The 15,489-nt window shown below is 39.1% G+C and overlaps 2 protein-coding genes across 16 annotated transcripts in view; one reads left to right on the forward strand and one right to left on the reverse strand.

Moving 5' to 3' along the window:
- Positions 1 to 4,774: 4,774 nt before the first annotated feature.
- LOC140505981 (uncharacterized) lies at positions 4,775 to 14,647 on the reverse strand. The gene is made up of 2 exons (XM_072612629.1): positions 13,151 to 14,647; positions 4,775 to 8,856 (listed from the first exon to the last, which is right to left on the reverse strand). Exon 1 carries the CDS (start codon positions 14,645 to 14,647, stop codon positions 14,000 to 14,002), a length of 648 nt encoding a protein of 215 aa, XP_072468730.1. The 3' UTR covers positions 4,775 to 8,856; positions 13,151 to 13,999.
- Positions 13,931 to 15,489, forward strand: part of GULP1 (GULP PTB domain containing engulfment adaptor 1) — a 383,611-nt gene continuing 382,052 nt past the window's right edge. For 13 of the 15 annotated variants that reach the window (XM_072612613.1, XM_072612612.1, XM_072612615.1 and 10 more), the window contains exon 1: positions 13,931 to 14,046. The gene's annotated coding sequence lies outside the window, so the exon portion shown is untranslated. Of the gene's footprint in view, positions 14,047 to 15,274; positions 15,388 to 15,489 lie in introns of those variants that run through there. The other 2 variants (XM_072612621.1, XM_072612616.1) reach the window with 2 other exon arrangements.

Here is a 15,489-nt window from a genome sequence, read left to right on the forward strand (position 1 = left end):
GCATATGACATATCGAGGCAGCCTATGGGCTCACTTGCTTTGGCAAATAGAGATCAGATTTCATCCCAGTCCAGATTAGAAAGAACTGCAGCAGTTATACTCTACCCATGTATGTACATATTGTTTCTCCCATTAAGATGTAAGCTCCTTGAGGGCAAAGGCTGTTCTGCCTTCTTTTCTGTGTCCATAAGGTTTAGCACAGTACCTGCTTCACAGGAGGTGATAATTAAATGCTTGTTGATTATCTTATGCAGCAATAGCCTCTAGACTCTATACAAAAATCAATAACGTGTCCTGTTCTTCCCTCTAAGGAGATAATGCCACCTTTCCTCCAACTCTGGCTGTCTGAAAGAAAAAAAAAATTGGGGGAAACAGCTTTTAGTGCCTTCATATTCCACTTTCAAAAGGCTGCCAAATATATTTAGATTACGTTCAGTTTTTAGTGACATATTAGGGAGAACACTGATAGATAAAAGACCAGCTAGGATAGCCAGCGGCACCAGGTTCATACCATAAAATAAGTGACATTTCTGCACAACCTTAAGATTTGCAAAATACACATATTATCTCACTTTAATCTCAGAACAACCATATGGGGATAGATCCTATAGGTAATATTATTATTCTCATTTTATAGGTGAAGAACTGAGATTCAAAGTGGTTAAATAATTTACCCACTGTAACAAAAAAGGAAGTATCAGAGGTGGAACTTTTCCTGACAGGCTTTTGGGCTCTTTCTCCTATGTAATAATGCCTCTCTAACCTCACTTGAGGAGCAGTTGAAGGAACTAAGGATATTCTGTCTACTATAGAGAAGACTTTCAAATATCTGAAAATCTGTCATATGGAAGATGGGATAGATTTATTCCATTTGACCTTAGAGAAAAGTAGGAGCAATTCATAGGAGATGAAAAAATGCTAATTTAGGCTTGATGTGTGGGTGTGGGTGTTACCTGACAATTTTCTAACTAGAACTAAGCAGTAGCAAAATTGGCTTCCTTAGGAGATAGTGGGGATCTCTCTCAATGGAAGACTTCAAGCAAATGCTAAATGATTTCTTCTTTGGTCCACTATAGAAAAGCTCCTCTATATTGTGTTGGGCAAGATGGTCTATAAAATCTCTTTCAACCTTGAAATTCTTTGTAATGTTCTTTTTGAAACTTAAAGGAGTTAAATTCAGGATTTAAGAAATGAAAACAAAATAAAACAAACAAACTAAAAACACTTTCCAAACTATTAGAGCTCTCCCAAAGTGATGTGGGCTGGCTCAGGGGGTAAGGACTTTCTCCTCATTTGAGATCATCAAGAAAAATTTGCATGACTAACTAGACACATGTGTAGTAATTGCCTCTTTTTCTTTTTTTTAAGAAGTGTTAGGCAAGATGCTCATTGAAGTCTCTTCCAACTCGGAACTTCTGTGATTCTGTGATGTGGTGAACCAAACCACCTCTTCTATATTTCAGACCAATGATGTTTTTTTGTTTTTGCACTGCTTGAATACCCTCCCCCAGCTAGTATGGAAATAGACAGAAGCATCCAGGATGATTCCCCGTGTCCACGATTTCTCTTGTCCCCTTCCTATCTTGCTCGGTATTCCTCATTGCACCAACAATTGAGCTCAAGATGATTTCATTTAATCCCTCAAAATTACAAACTAGGACCATAATTTGTATTACAATTCCAGTTTACAAAATAAATAAACTTTTATTTTTCATTTTTATCTCAGCTAAATTGCTGTAAGATTACATATTGAAGACCAGATAATAATTTAAAATTACATATCGAGATAGTTGTATGAAAAATGAACGTATTTACTAAACAAATGCATTGATGTTCTCTTTGATAGTCCAGTTCAGTAAATGGAGGCTAAATTAAGGCATAGATGAATTCTTCACTTACTGAACATTTCTTTCAAAGATTATTAGTTTATATACAAATAAATCACTGGTAAAGAAATGATTCAGTAATAATTTGTTATCAGCAATTTTTTTTACTTTAACTTCACTGGAATATATGTATATGCATGAATATGGTTATGGATGCCATATACATATGGAGAGGCAATCTCTGCCTTCAATATTGCAGCACTCTGATATCTTAATATGATTACTTGGCATGACTTTTACTGGTCTATCTTACTGGATGCAGCAGATACATGTAAACAGAATCCATATATTTCAGTGGAATTAAAGTATATATTATATAACATGTAATTATGCATTCTATCATATATATTACCCAAGTTTATGTTATATATGTACATACTATATAAACTCATGTACAAACTATATGAACACGTATATAAACACATATATAAACATTTGTGTATACATTATCTATAATTACATATAATAAAATATTGTATATGCAGATGTCTGAATATAGTATATATAAAATGATGTACACACATATGAACATGTGCTGCATATAATTATATTTTATATGCACACACATCTCTATACATTATATAAACATGTGCACACATACACATGTGTGTATATATTAATATATACATGAGTGTATATCTATAAACACAGATATTAAAAGGCATATATGTGTATACTGTACATATTTTTTAAAAACCCCTAGATATGTGTTCTCTACCAATCTAGTCTACATCCTTATCTTAATTACATATTAGTCAGCAGCATTTGCTTTGTGCTAGAATCTGGCCAGCAGATTTGTGTGTGTATTTTTTCTATTCGCTATAAAGCATCAAAGGGATCAGGCTTTGCTGCTCACAGATATGCTAATGAAGATACGGATGTAGACCTCATAGGAAAGAACACTGACCTTGCTACCTGGTGTTACCTTATGTTCAGACTCAAATTTATATGCAGATAAACCAGAAATGATCTTTCAGAGTATCTAAGAGTACCTGAACTCTTAGACAGTGACCACATATGTATAGTAAAAAAACTTTGATTTGGACTCTACATAAGGGCTGAAGAGAAAAAAACAACTTTATCAGCCTGGAGGCACTTCACCTGACTTGGTTGGGTTTGGCATCTATGATTTTAGATGCATCAGTTTACCTTATTGGGGAGATGTTCAGTCCACTATACCTTAGAAGACTGAACTGCAGATAGCTTGGTTAGAAAGTTATGCCCAGGAGACCAATATACCCAGTATGTTAAAAACCATGTATGAGAACCCAATGAAAGCAGAGTCAAGCCATCATAGATATCACAGGTCCTCGACTAGAGTATCAAAGGTGAAGATTTCCTCTTCACATGTGGGCACCTCATTTGTGATCCATATGCATACTTATTTTCCCATGGATGGTGTGTATATTTGGGGAAGAGTGCACCATAAGTTTATGGGGAAATATTCTTCCCAAATCTTCTTATGATTCTATTTCTTTAAGGGACTTTGTTTTAAATGAAGCTGACAACAGCTAAACACATCAGTGGAACCTCATGAGCTATCATTTTGAAGAGATTAAAGCTGGAATATCCTCTCTCTGTCTCTCTGTCATCTATAACCATATTTGTCTATCTACATTAAAAGCTCCTTCCAATTTTGTCTTTGTATCCTTCCTGTGCCTAGCACATAGTGCTTAATAATGATTGGTGACATCAATGCTGACTGCTCAAGTGCTAGAAGGGACCTCCTTATTTTACAGATGAAGAAACAGAGAGGTTATGTGATTTGTCCCAGATCACAAAAGTAGTAAGCAGCAGAGGTAAGATCTGAACCCGGATCCTCTGACTCTACCATCAGTGTTCTTTCCAGTGTAGCATGCTGCCTTTATGTGTAGCATGTAGTTAAGTTATTGTATCATGTCCAACTCTTTGTGACCCCATTTGGAGTTTCCTTGGTAAAGATATTAGAGTGGTTTGCCATTTCCTTCTCCAGATCATTTTACTGAGGCAAACAGGACTAAGCAACTTGCCCAGGGTTACACAGCTAGTAAGAGTCTAGGGTCAGATTTGAACTGTTGAATGTGAAGTCTTCCTGATTCCAAGTCCACAGCTCTATACACTGAATTACCTAGCTACCCTGTCTATATGCATATCTATATCTTTGTATCTGTAAATCTCTCTCTAAATACGTACATATGCATGTGTGACTAAATCTATTTTATGTACAAAGGGTGTAGTATGGAAAGAACAGTGGTTCTGTAATCAGAGGACTTGAGTTCAAATCCTGTGCTACCCATATCATCCTGGACAAGTCACTTAAACTCCCTGGCCTCAGTTTCCTCAGCTGCAAAATGGGGGCAGGGTGGACTTGATGGTTTCTGAAATCCCTTTCTACTCTACATCTGTGATTTTATATGATTCTCTATCCTCTGCCTTTGCCCCCTATTGTAAAAGTGGAATCTGTGCATATTCAGAAAATGTAATGAATCTCTGGAATTGCTAGACCCTTTAAGAAACAATCATGTCCTACAGAATATCTCATGCACGTATGCATCCTCTGCTAGCTTAGCTAATGAAGCTTCTGATGCAGTCTAATATATGACAAGCTTCAGTGGTAGAAACAGTTTAGACAAGATTTGACCTTGCAATCATGCTACCATTTTCCCCCTTTTAATAAAACAGACATTTAGTGAGAGGACATCTTTTGTTGCTAGTTTGGATGGAAGCTGACAACCCCTTTGCATTTTGAAGCATGATGACTATTTTGCCAAATCAAATGATCAAATGCCCAAGAATATGATCACCTTGCTCTGCCTGTCAATTTCTGTCAGATTTCATCATTAGTTCACTTAGTAAATCCTCAAATCGGATTTTTTATAGGCAAAAGAAAAAAAAATGGTCTCAGAAAATCTTGAAATTACGATTTTATTAAAATAGTGTAAAGCATGATTTATTTCCCTTTCTAATAACACTTTTAATGTTTTCCTCCAGTTTATTATTTTTAGAAAATAAGATTTATTTCAGCATTATTGGAGAAAAGCTAACAGCTTATTTTCCCCAAACTATTAAGTTTGTTCTATATTTGGACTTTAAGTCTGATAGTTTTCAAATAAGCAAAGCTTCTTCTGAACTCAGCATTTTTTTTCTCTTTGCAAATGAAACAGCCTAGAGCAAATACCAAGTACTGCAAAAGTTATGGGGGAAGGGAGAATAGTAAGAGCACTCCATCAGTCTACTTTGGTTCATGAGTCCAGGCATTCCCAAGAAACCAGGCTTTTGAATATAGTGTTAAATCTAAAGCTCTCAACGATCCTCGAGATTGATAAGACAAAATCTCAAACAGATGTCATCTCAGAATTGCTGTCCAGGCAGTCTCAAAAAGGCTGTCACCACACATTTGCTAATACTAGAAAAACTGGCTTTTAGCCAAAGCAGACAAAACATCAAATGAGATAACACATGTAAAACATTTTGCTAAACCTTAAAGAGCTATATAAATTCTAGCTATTACTATGGTTATTACTGTGATGATGATGATAGTGGTGGTGGTGATGGTGGTGAGGATGATGATGATGACAATGGGTGTCAACCTCTTGGAGAATATTCCCCCAGACACACCCAAACCAGGAAAAGCTCTTGGGAATCTAGTGGCACTGGGAATTCAGAAGCTCACCCAACTCGGAGGCACTCTACATTAGCAAATGAAACTGCCAGAGTAATGGTATCCAACTCAAATAGCAATGGCTCCCTGCTATCACATATTGACTTAGAAAACCACAAATTAACAAAGATCTATATTTTATTGTATCTTTAAAATTTTGTTAAATGTTTATCAATTACATTTAATTTGATTCAGCCAGAACTCAGGAGTTTTGTGAACTTTTGTGCTGGAGAACTCCATTATATCTATTAGTCTTTGACTGCTGGAGATGAAGTTTATTTTTCATAATCCTTAAGTTTCTCTGTAGTGGTAATTACGATACCCTGCAGCTCAGGTTTTGCTGTCTTGCTGTTGTATGTAGAGGCAGTATTTGACTGCTCACAGGTCTCATCTTTTAACTTCAGTCCCATAGATTAGGAAGATAATATAGATAGCTAACATTTATGGCTAAGCACTTTATAATTATTATCTTATTTAGTTCTCACAGCCATCATCTAAGGTGGGTGCTATTATTATCTTCATTTTATAGATGAGGAAACTGTGGCAAACACAAATTAAGTGCCATGTCCAGGGTCACACAGCTGGGAAGTGCCTGGTGCTGGATTTGAACTTAGGTCTTCCTGAAGCCAGGCCAGGTACTCTCCGCTTGCCACTTAGGTGCATCTCAAGGTAATTACAAGTGTTCCATTAGAAAATAATATTATTATGCAAATGTTGGGGAAGGAGGCGACTTCACAATTCAATAGTTTTTTTTTTTTTTAAATAAACTCCTATATTCAAGGCATTGGGTTAGGCCCTGTGGGAGATACAAAGATAAGGCAGTCAAAGTCTAAGCTCTGGGGAAGCTAAGTCAAGGACCCAATTAATATTTATTGTCCTCAAGATAACCTCTACCAGAGGAGAAGGTGTTTGTCTATTTACCATTCAGAATACTAGGAAAACATGACCTTCAGGCAACAGAAGAGAAAGGCTGGTTTAGGGACCTGAGGATAGAAGGAAAAAAGCCATCTGGGTCAAGTCAGATTGGATAAGGCAAACGAACACATTTGGACTCTGTTTTTTGAGGTTAAGTAGCTTAGTGGGAGAGGAGAAACCTATAATCTTCCATCAGTTGAGTTCCCTACACCACCCTGAGGTCCATCTAATCTATTCGAATGCCAGGACTCCAGGGATCTTTCAGGCCTCTATCATAGTACTCTTGCAAAGGTGAACCCTATGAAAGACAGCTAGGGAGGTGTAGTATATAAATTGCTGGGCCTGGAGTCAGGAAAACCTGAGCTCAATTCCAACATCAGACACATACTAGGGGTGTGATACTGGACAAGACACTTAACTTTTATCTGCCTCAGTTTCCTCTGCTGTAAAACAAGGATAATAATAGCACATCTTCCAGGGCTGTTTTATTTTATCAAATGAGTTAATAACAAGAATAAAATAAGTACCTGGAACAGAATAGAAGCTATATAAGTGCTTATTCCCTTGCTTCCACAAAAATCATTACATAATTTTGCTCTAAAAAGGTGTGAAATGGAAAGCATGAAGCAAATAGAGACATTAATAATTGTGAAACTATAGTTTGAGTGATATCTGTTTGAAGATGATGTCATTACAATATTAAATGAAATCGATTTTATTTGACTTCTACTGTAGTAAATTAAATATTTGACTCCCTACTGTGTGCAGAACATTCAATGAATATTACAGTACTAGTTGTTGAAGAGACTTAAGCAATAATCTGTCAATATACTGAAAAAGCTAGTTATTACTCTGCTTTGGCCTATTGTATATGCATTTTTTTGGTATGACATAGAGCTTTGGACTGGGTCTCTACTCCTGTTTTGCTTTTACAAAAACTGAGAATTTATAATCACAGATCATCAGTAGTCCTTTAAAAATTAAAAATTACAGATTTTTGTAATCAGAACATCAGAGCATGCACGTGCTGAAAGGCCTCTTAGAGTACACCCATATAGGAAGTGAAGTCTAGCAGACCTGAATTCAAATACTGTATCTGGCACGATCCTGAACAAGACAAAGTCTCTGAGATTGTTACAGTCAGACAGTCAATAAACTTTTATTAAGCATCTATTAAGTTGCTATGAACCATGCAAAGCTGGGGATACAAAAAGACAAAAAACAGCCCCTGCCCTCAAAGAGCTGAAAGTCTACTGGGGGAGACATCGTGCAAACAACCATGTACAAACAAGTCACGTAGGGAATTTTACTGATAGCTAGCATTTATATGTTGCTTTAAGATTTGAAAAATGCTTTTTCCTATATTATCTCGTTTGATCCTTACAGTACACCTGTGAAGTGGGTGTTGTTATTCAGATGAGGAAACTGAGACTGAGAGAGGTTAAGTGGCTTGTCTAGGAGTATACAAATAAGTAAGTGTCTGAAATAGAATCTGAACTGAGCTCTTCTTGACTCCAAGTACAGAATTCTACGTAAAGCAGTTTAGAAAGTTTAAAATGCTATATAAACACAGTTTTTATTGTTTTTAATAGTAGGGATAGAATCATTACTATACCACATATGCTCAAGAAGCAAGTACCACTTTCTAAATATTAAAAAAATCAATTGATATATAAAATGATAGACCTTTTTACTAAATGAATTAGTATGAAATAAACAGAAGAAATTCATATTAAACAGGAAGTTATATTTTCTACAAATGACAAAACATTGAGCATTAGAAAGAAAAGATAACTCTTATTACCTTTGGTACTGTGATTCCTACAGGAATGCAAAAGACTTTGTCATTTTTGGTTATACAACATTCTTGTCAATTCGCAATACTAATGAGACACTTGAATTTCTCTTGTGGTTTTTATTTCCTACACAAGTTTAAGGTTGTCAATGTATAAAAGCATGAGTTGGCAATTATTTAGAATAACTCATCATCACTTTTTGCATCTCCTCAAACAATCAAAACCACATCTTGTATCTCTCCACTTTGGTATTTCTCTCTAAAACAAAATATTTTTCTTTACTTAATCCTTTCTCTTAACAAAGGTATTTTTCCTAACTTGTTGATGTTTGTCTTTAAATTCTCAAGGAGGACCAAAAGTCAGGGTCAATGTACATGTCAAGCTGTAGCTGATCGTACCAAAGCTCTGTCATAGGCCAAACCCAAATAGTCCCTTATGACCAGTTGGGAGGGAGAGGTCTCCAGATCTGTCCATCTCACATTTCTTTAGTGCTGCCTCAATTCTGCTTTGCTCACAGAACACCGTGTCTTCTTTGAAGTAGACACACCATGCTGGATGGTCCTGTGTCCCAACTTCTTATATAAAAATCATCTTGTCCAGTGAGGGGTTATTCAGGCACCTAAAATGTCATCATGAAGTAGAGGCAAAGGAATAAATGTGCTGTCAATTTTCTTTCATTAAGTTTTCCCCTTTTGTCAGAGAATTTTATCAAAGAGAAATGTTATAATATCCAATAAAATAATCTGTTATTTCTTCAAATTGTGCAAATATTGAAACTAGTATTGGTAAATGAAGATTTTGATGTTTTTTCTAAGAGTATCTTCATTCAACCATGATTCTAAACTAACAAAGAAAAATGATTTTTTTTTAAATGTTGATTTTCAGGTTCCCAAAATAAATTCAGGTTTTATTTTCAATTCAAAGTTCCTTTACCTCCTTTACCATTTATTATTTTTAAAAAAGTACAATTTTTTTTGTTTGGGCCGATTTAATTAATCTTAACTAATGGTTTAATTAATCTTAATCAATAAAGGGCACAATGTTGCTGTTACTATTAAATTAATTTAGCTAATCAACTAGTTAACCACCCATTTGATGTAAAGAAGACAGGAATCCATTTTTAAAAGGAATTCTTTAATGTTGCAAAGATTATTTTTAAGACCCTTATTTCAATATTATTCCATGCACTGGGTTTTTTCACCAGTAGCTATTTTTCTCTTATAGGATGGTGGATCTTAAGGCAGTTTCTTTCCAACACTTCAATCAGAAGGCAAGTAGCAAGGGAAAATGAAAAGAGAGATGGATTTGAAGTCAAATGATCTGACTTTAGATTTGAGCTCTGTTACTTTATTGTGTAACCTTTGGTTAAGTCACTTAAACTCTCTGGTTCTTGATTCCTCGCTCTAAAAAGAAATCTTTCCTCTCTACTTTTTTGCCAAGACTTGAAGGAAGAAAAAGAGAAAGAAAGAACAGCTTTTGGGAAATTACTTTTCTTGTTAACTGAAGTAAAAAGTCTGAGACGTCAAAGAGCAGCCATTCTTAAAGGAAGCCACAGACTTCAACTCCAAGACCTGGAATGTCAGAATGAGGATGGGGACTTCCACAGAGGTGTAAAAGATCAAATGAAAGAAGTTAGGTTGAGAGATTAAAGGATCCCCTCTTTAAAGCTGTGAGTGGAAATGAGGGGAAGGAGGAAATCTTTCTTAACAAATATGTCTTTACTTAATTTGCCATTACTTAATTGAATTGCATTTGCAAGGTATGCCCTCTAGAGGCTGGTTACTTCCTCATAGGTGCTTTGCCAGCAACCAGTTGGATGGTCCTGACTATGCTACCCTGTCAGGTAGCACATACTAAAAAGTCTGCCTTTTCCCCAGTTCTAGTAAGCTGAAACTCAAGGCATTGAACATATAATCCAATCACAACTGGTTTTTTTTTTATATTAAAACACTAAATTAATCAAAATCACAAAATGCTAACACTGGAAATTATACTACTTACTGTCATTAGTATAACAAATTAAACTCTAGATACAATATGAAGGAATACAATTCAAGAAGCCTACTATGTGTAAGGCACTTTGCTGTTGCCGGTGATACATAACCTCCCTCTTCTCTGAATCCTCTTCCCCATATTTTACTACTACTACTATTACTACTGCTGCTACTATTACTACTACTACTACTACTACCACCACCACCACCACCACCACACCTACTGCTATTACTACCTAACATTTCTATAGCATATTATTATGTCAGCAATTCACAATTATTATCTCATATGGTCCTCAAAATAGCCCTGGTGGGAGGTGCTATTGTTATCCCCATTTTACAGATGAGGAAACTGAGGCAAATAGAGGTTGAATGATTTGCCCAGGATCACACAGTCACTAAGTATCTGAGGTTGAATTTGAACCTAGGTCTTTCTAATTCTGCTGCTCTGTTCACTACATCACCTATCTGGTCTACACATCATTTGTATGTACCACATGCCTAGGAAGTAACTGAAGACTGTTGTTCAGTCACATCTGACTTTATGAGATCCCATGGATTTTGTACATGGAATTTTCTTGGCAGAGATATGGTTTGCTATGTCCTTCACTGGTGGGTCCACATTTTCCAGATGAGAAACAAAGGCAAATAGGAGTTGAGTGACTTGTCCAGGGTCACATGGTTAATAAGTGTCTGAGACCAGATTTTATCTCAGATCTTCCAGATTCCAGGCCCAGTGCTTTATCCGCTGCACCAGCTAGCCACTCTGTAAATAATGATTAAGGAAGTGAATTGACTTGTTCTTGTTCAGACAGAAGGTTTGGAATGTGAATTTTCCTAACTCTAAGTCCATCACCTTTTCCACTATACCGTGCTATGAGTTAAACAGAAAAAAACCTCTGTTTCTTCATTCTTCACCACCAACTGAGATATGTCACTGAGGACATGCTATCTCATACTATCTTGTCCCTTTTAATCTTCTTATCCTCATTTGGCTTCTTTGACTCCTAACTCTTTTTACCCAAGTGTATTGTAAATGTTTTCTTAACCTCTTACTCCTTCCAGAAGGTTTTTCAAATATGGGTTCTCACCAAAGGATTTTTCAAATGGTCAGAGGACTTTTCCTCCTATTTGGAATATTTTAAAATATATTTTGAATATAAGAGCTCATTTAAAAAACCCAATTATGTAGTAACTTCTTCATAATATTCCTTTTTTTCTTTTGTTCATCCTTTTAATTTCATGGGTATAGGAACTCCCTGTGAGAAAAATCCCTCTGCCAGGGTACAACAGCAGCAATTGTTTTGTAATTTCATCTTAGCCTAGACTCTCATGGCCAGTGTGGTTCAGTTTTCTATCTGGTGCAAAGCTCACCCTACTTTTAAAGAAAATATCTTTTAATATTTGAACTTAGCTGTTTCAGTGGAGAGGGGGGAAGCTTGTATAACAGAGAGAATATTTGAATTGGGAGTTATGAGATCTGGGTTTTCAAGTCACAGTCTAATTAACAGTGCCACCCTGGGTAAATGGATTGCCACAGCTAATCTTCATTTGCCTCGCCTGTAAATAGGGAGCAGACTAGATGATTTCCCCCTCTGTCCTCATCTGGAATTCTGTGGCTATTATTTAATACAACAAACATAACAGTCCCAAGACTGATCCTCATTACCACACACTTTTGAAATTGTCATCACCCCCTTACAGGTTTCCCACCTCTAATCTCTACCCCTTCTCATATCACTATCAGAATAATCTTTTTTAAAGATAGACCTCATCAGCTATTCACATGATCAAAATTTTCATTCCTCATTATCTATGGAGTAAAGTTTAAACTAATTTGTCTGTCACTGAACACCTTGCCTTATCTTAGTCCCCTCCATTAACTCTCTGCTCCACCCTCTGGAGGACTTCCATTGTACTCTGTTTATTTGGGCTGTTCAAGATGACTGTAGCCTGAGAAATTATCTATTTTTAAGTGTCACTCAAATATCACCTTACCCAAGTTTCCTTCTCAGTGCCCCACTACTCAATAAGGACCTCCATTCCTCAGTCCACACTGCACTTTGCCTTTTAACTGTCTGATGCACTTACCACACAATATTCAATATTATACCTATTTAGGTAGGTACATCATCTTTTTTTTTTTTTTTTTTACTAAACCATAAGCTCCCCCAGGGCAGGGGCCACAGCTTATCTGCAATTGCATCTTTACTTCTCCAGGTTCTAGCAAGCACTCTTCTCACAATAGATGCTCAATAAATGCTGGATTTGTGTAGAGCAGGAGAGCATACCATTTATTGTCTCAGTTAACCATGCCTAGGGGGAACCTGGCAGCCCCAGACAGACTCTGGATCCTATTTGCTGGCAAGATATCCAGGAGGAAATGAATAGCTTTGAAGGGTCAGCCTTACAAAAGCCAAATCCATAAAATGTGGGGTACACACTACACACATCCAATCTCATTTTAGGTCTATCCCTCTTATCTTTGGTTAAATTTAAAATTGGAACCTTCCAGTCAAAAATTTAGAAAAGGTCCCTTTGCTATCTTCTTTTTCATTCCACAATAAATGAAGCTTCAGCAGCGAATCCTTTTCTCTCCCTCCAAAGCAGAATGGCTTGGGGCGGGGGAGGGAAGTCTCGGGGAAGAGAGTTGCAGAAATAATACTTTGATCCTTTGCCTCCCCTTGCCCTCATGCTGCACATTAATGCTAGACACTACTACAGCCTCCCAGAAGAGAGGTGGGCATGCTCAGTCACTTAGGCAAATTTCCTTTGAAAAGCAAAGTTCAGCATCACAGAGCTGAGAGCTCCTAGCTGGGACAAAAGGAGGCCCTAGGCAGGGGTTTAGAGGCAATACCTTGACTCCTTTTTTCTGTAAATCCAAAACTAAAAAAAAAAGTCAAAAGATGTCATTGTTACCTGACCACAAGCCCTGGAAGAAGTCGTTGAAGACAGGGCAGCACCACGCAAAGTGCTGTGCGCATATTTTCTCGATGAGGGGGAGAAGCATGTTTTACTAACGTTCTTTTTCTGCTTCCCCCCCACCAAAGTCCCAAAGTGATTTTTTAAAAACCCGAAGATCATAGGAACGTCTTACTCTGCTAACACAAAGTCAGATATTAACGAAGGACCAAGAGATAAAACAATCCTCTCTGCTCCCTTTACCGTTCGGAAACCCCGATGGTGTCTGGAGTAGAGTGGATAGGCGAGCCACTTTAAAATTAAGGGGGTGGGAGAGGGGAAATTCCGGGGGAGAAAATCCGTGCGACTGACTGGTAGTCTCAAATACTCCCCTCCCCACACTCTAAGATCAACCCCCATTTCATCCAATAAACGTAGGCTACTGCGGCAGGCTTTCTAAAACCGGAGACTTGAAATGCAGGCGGTTGTTTGGGAATGGGGGTACTGCGAGAGATCAGGATATAAAAGCACATGCGTTCAATCTATCAGTTCCCAAGGAGGTCTTCTTCCAGTCCTGAACCACGAAAGAGTCCAGGGTGGACTGGAGAAACGAGTCACTGGCCGGGAGGGGGAGCCCAGCAGTACCAGCTGCTGGAGGGAGCCTGGATCCCGGAGCAGCGGCGAGCGTCAGCGGATTAGGAAAGGGGGGGGTGGGAAGCGGGGTAGAGTGAGGAGGGAGGGAGGGAGGGGAAAGCGGCTGGGGGGTCCTGAGTCCGGCTGGGTGCTGACGTAGAGAAACTTTCTCAGCCGCTGATGAGGAAGCCCGGACTGAACTACAATCGCCGAGCTCTGGAAGAACTATCCTCCCTAGACCCCCGCGCGTTTGGCGGGACCACCGGACATCACTGTGTAAGGTACGTATCTCTTCTGGTTGTGCAGCTCATTTCTCTCGGGGACCCCCCAGCCCCCACCAGTTCCTTTGAAAGTGACAGGAGCAGGAGCCGGCTCCTTGGTCCGCCCGGGCATGTGGGGAATGGGCAGCTCCCGGGACTGATGCCCTTTAGAAGAAAGGAGAAGGTGCGGTGCTATGCGGTCCGGTCCCCCGTGCCCGAGGCGGCAGGATGCAAAGGATTGAAAATAGCCAGGAAAGAGAAAATGTGGAGCAATAGACGAGACTAAATAAAACCTGTTGACGCCTGTTCTGGTAATGCTTGAGGCCGAAGCGAGGGGGAGCGTCTGTGCGATCCACCGCCTAGAACTGGTCTGTGTGCACTGGTATTGGCCCCAAGTCCTCTTGGGAGCCTGGAAACTTTGGGTCTTGGGAGCTGGGGTTGCGGCTACTCGGGCCATCGGGCAGGCGGGCTGGCGGGTGGTGCTGGCTGTGCGCTGGACTGGACAAGGATCCGCCGGGGCTTCTCGGGGTCTTGGAGAAGTGACTTCCAGACAACTTCCAGTTCTGCCTCCCCTTTGTCGATTTAGGGGCGAAGGGGATATGGGATGGTGCAGCTGATACATTGAAACCAAAGTGCAGGGAAAAGCTGCAACCTAGAGGGTGTAGGACTGTGCCTAGTCCTGACGTTGGGGATCCTAGGGCTGGTGAAGATTTACAAGTAGCCTCTGGGCATTGCGTTGGAAAGAGCCTCACCAGAGAGCTTGGGGGTTGGTGAGAGGAGTTGGGAAGTGTTCCGGGCGCCTAGTTGGGCATTCTCATCCTTTAGCGTGCACCCCACTCCACCTCCTTCACTCCCAGCCCCTTGCAGACATTTGTATTTTCTCTCTCTCTCTCTCTCTCTCTCTCTCTCTCTCTCTCTCTCTCTCTCTCTCTCTCTCTCTCTCTGTCCCTCTGTCTCTCTCTCTGTCTCTCTCTCTGTCTCTCTCTCTCTGTCTCTCTCTCTCTCTGTCTCTCTCTCTCCCTCTCCCTCCTTCTCCCCCTCCCTCCTCCCCTTTTGTGTCTCCCTCTCACACATACATACACTCACACTTTCTCTCTCTGATTAGGAGGAGCCCAAGTCGATCCCACTCCACAGCTCTGGCGGTGCTGGGCTGCTTGCAGTGCTAGCCTGCTTGTATGTAATAGAGAGCTCTTTTGAAAGCTAATTTTCCTGGAATGTGTTTACAGTCTTGAATGGAGCTGGAGCAGGAAACAAGAAGATGCTGCTTGGAATGAGTGATTTTATGTAGAGTAAGGAAGATGAGGATGTTTTGTTTGGCTTCTCTGGAGAAAGCGGTACACTTTTGGGGGGTAAATAGATCTGGTAAGTGAGGTCCTATAGCAATTTTGCGAGAACTGGTGAAGGTAAACTGTCACTCTTCGTCTTCAACAGGGCTCAGCTCTGTGTGTGTGTGTGTGTGTGTGT

The sequence above is a fragment of the Notamacropus eugenii genome, chromosome 5, assembly GCF_028372415.1.
Source record: "Notamacropus eugenii isolate mMacEug1 chromosome 5, mMacEug1.pri_v2, whole genome shotgun sequence".
Taxonomy (NCBI): domain Eukaryota; kingdom Metazoa; phylum Chordata; class Mammalia; order Diprotodontia; family Macropodidae; genus Notamacropus; species Notamacropus eugenii.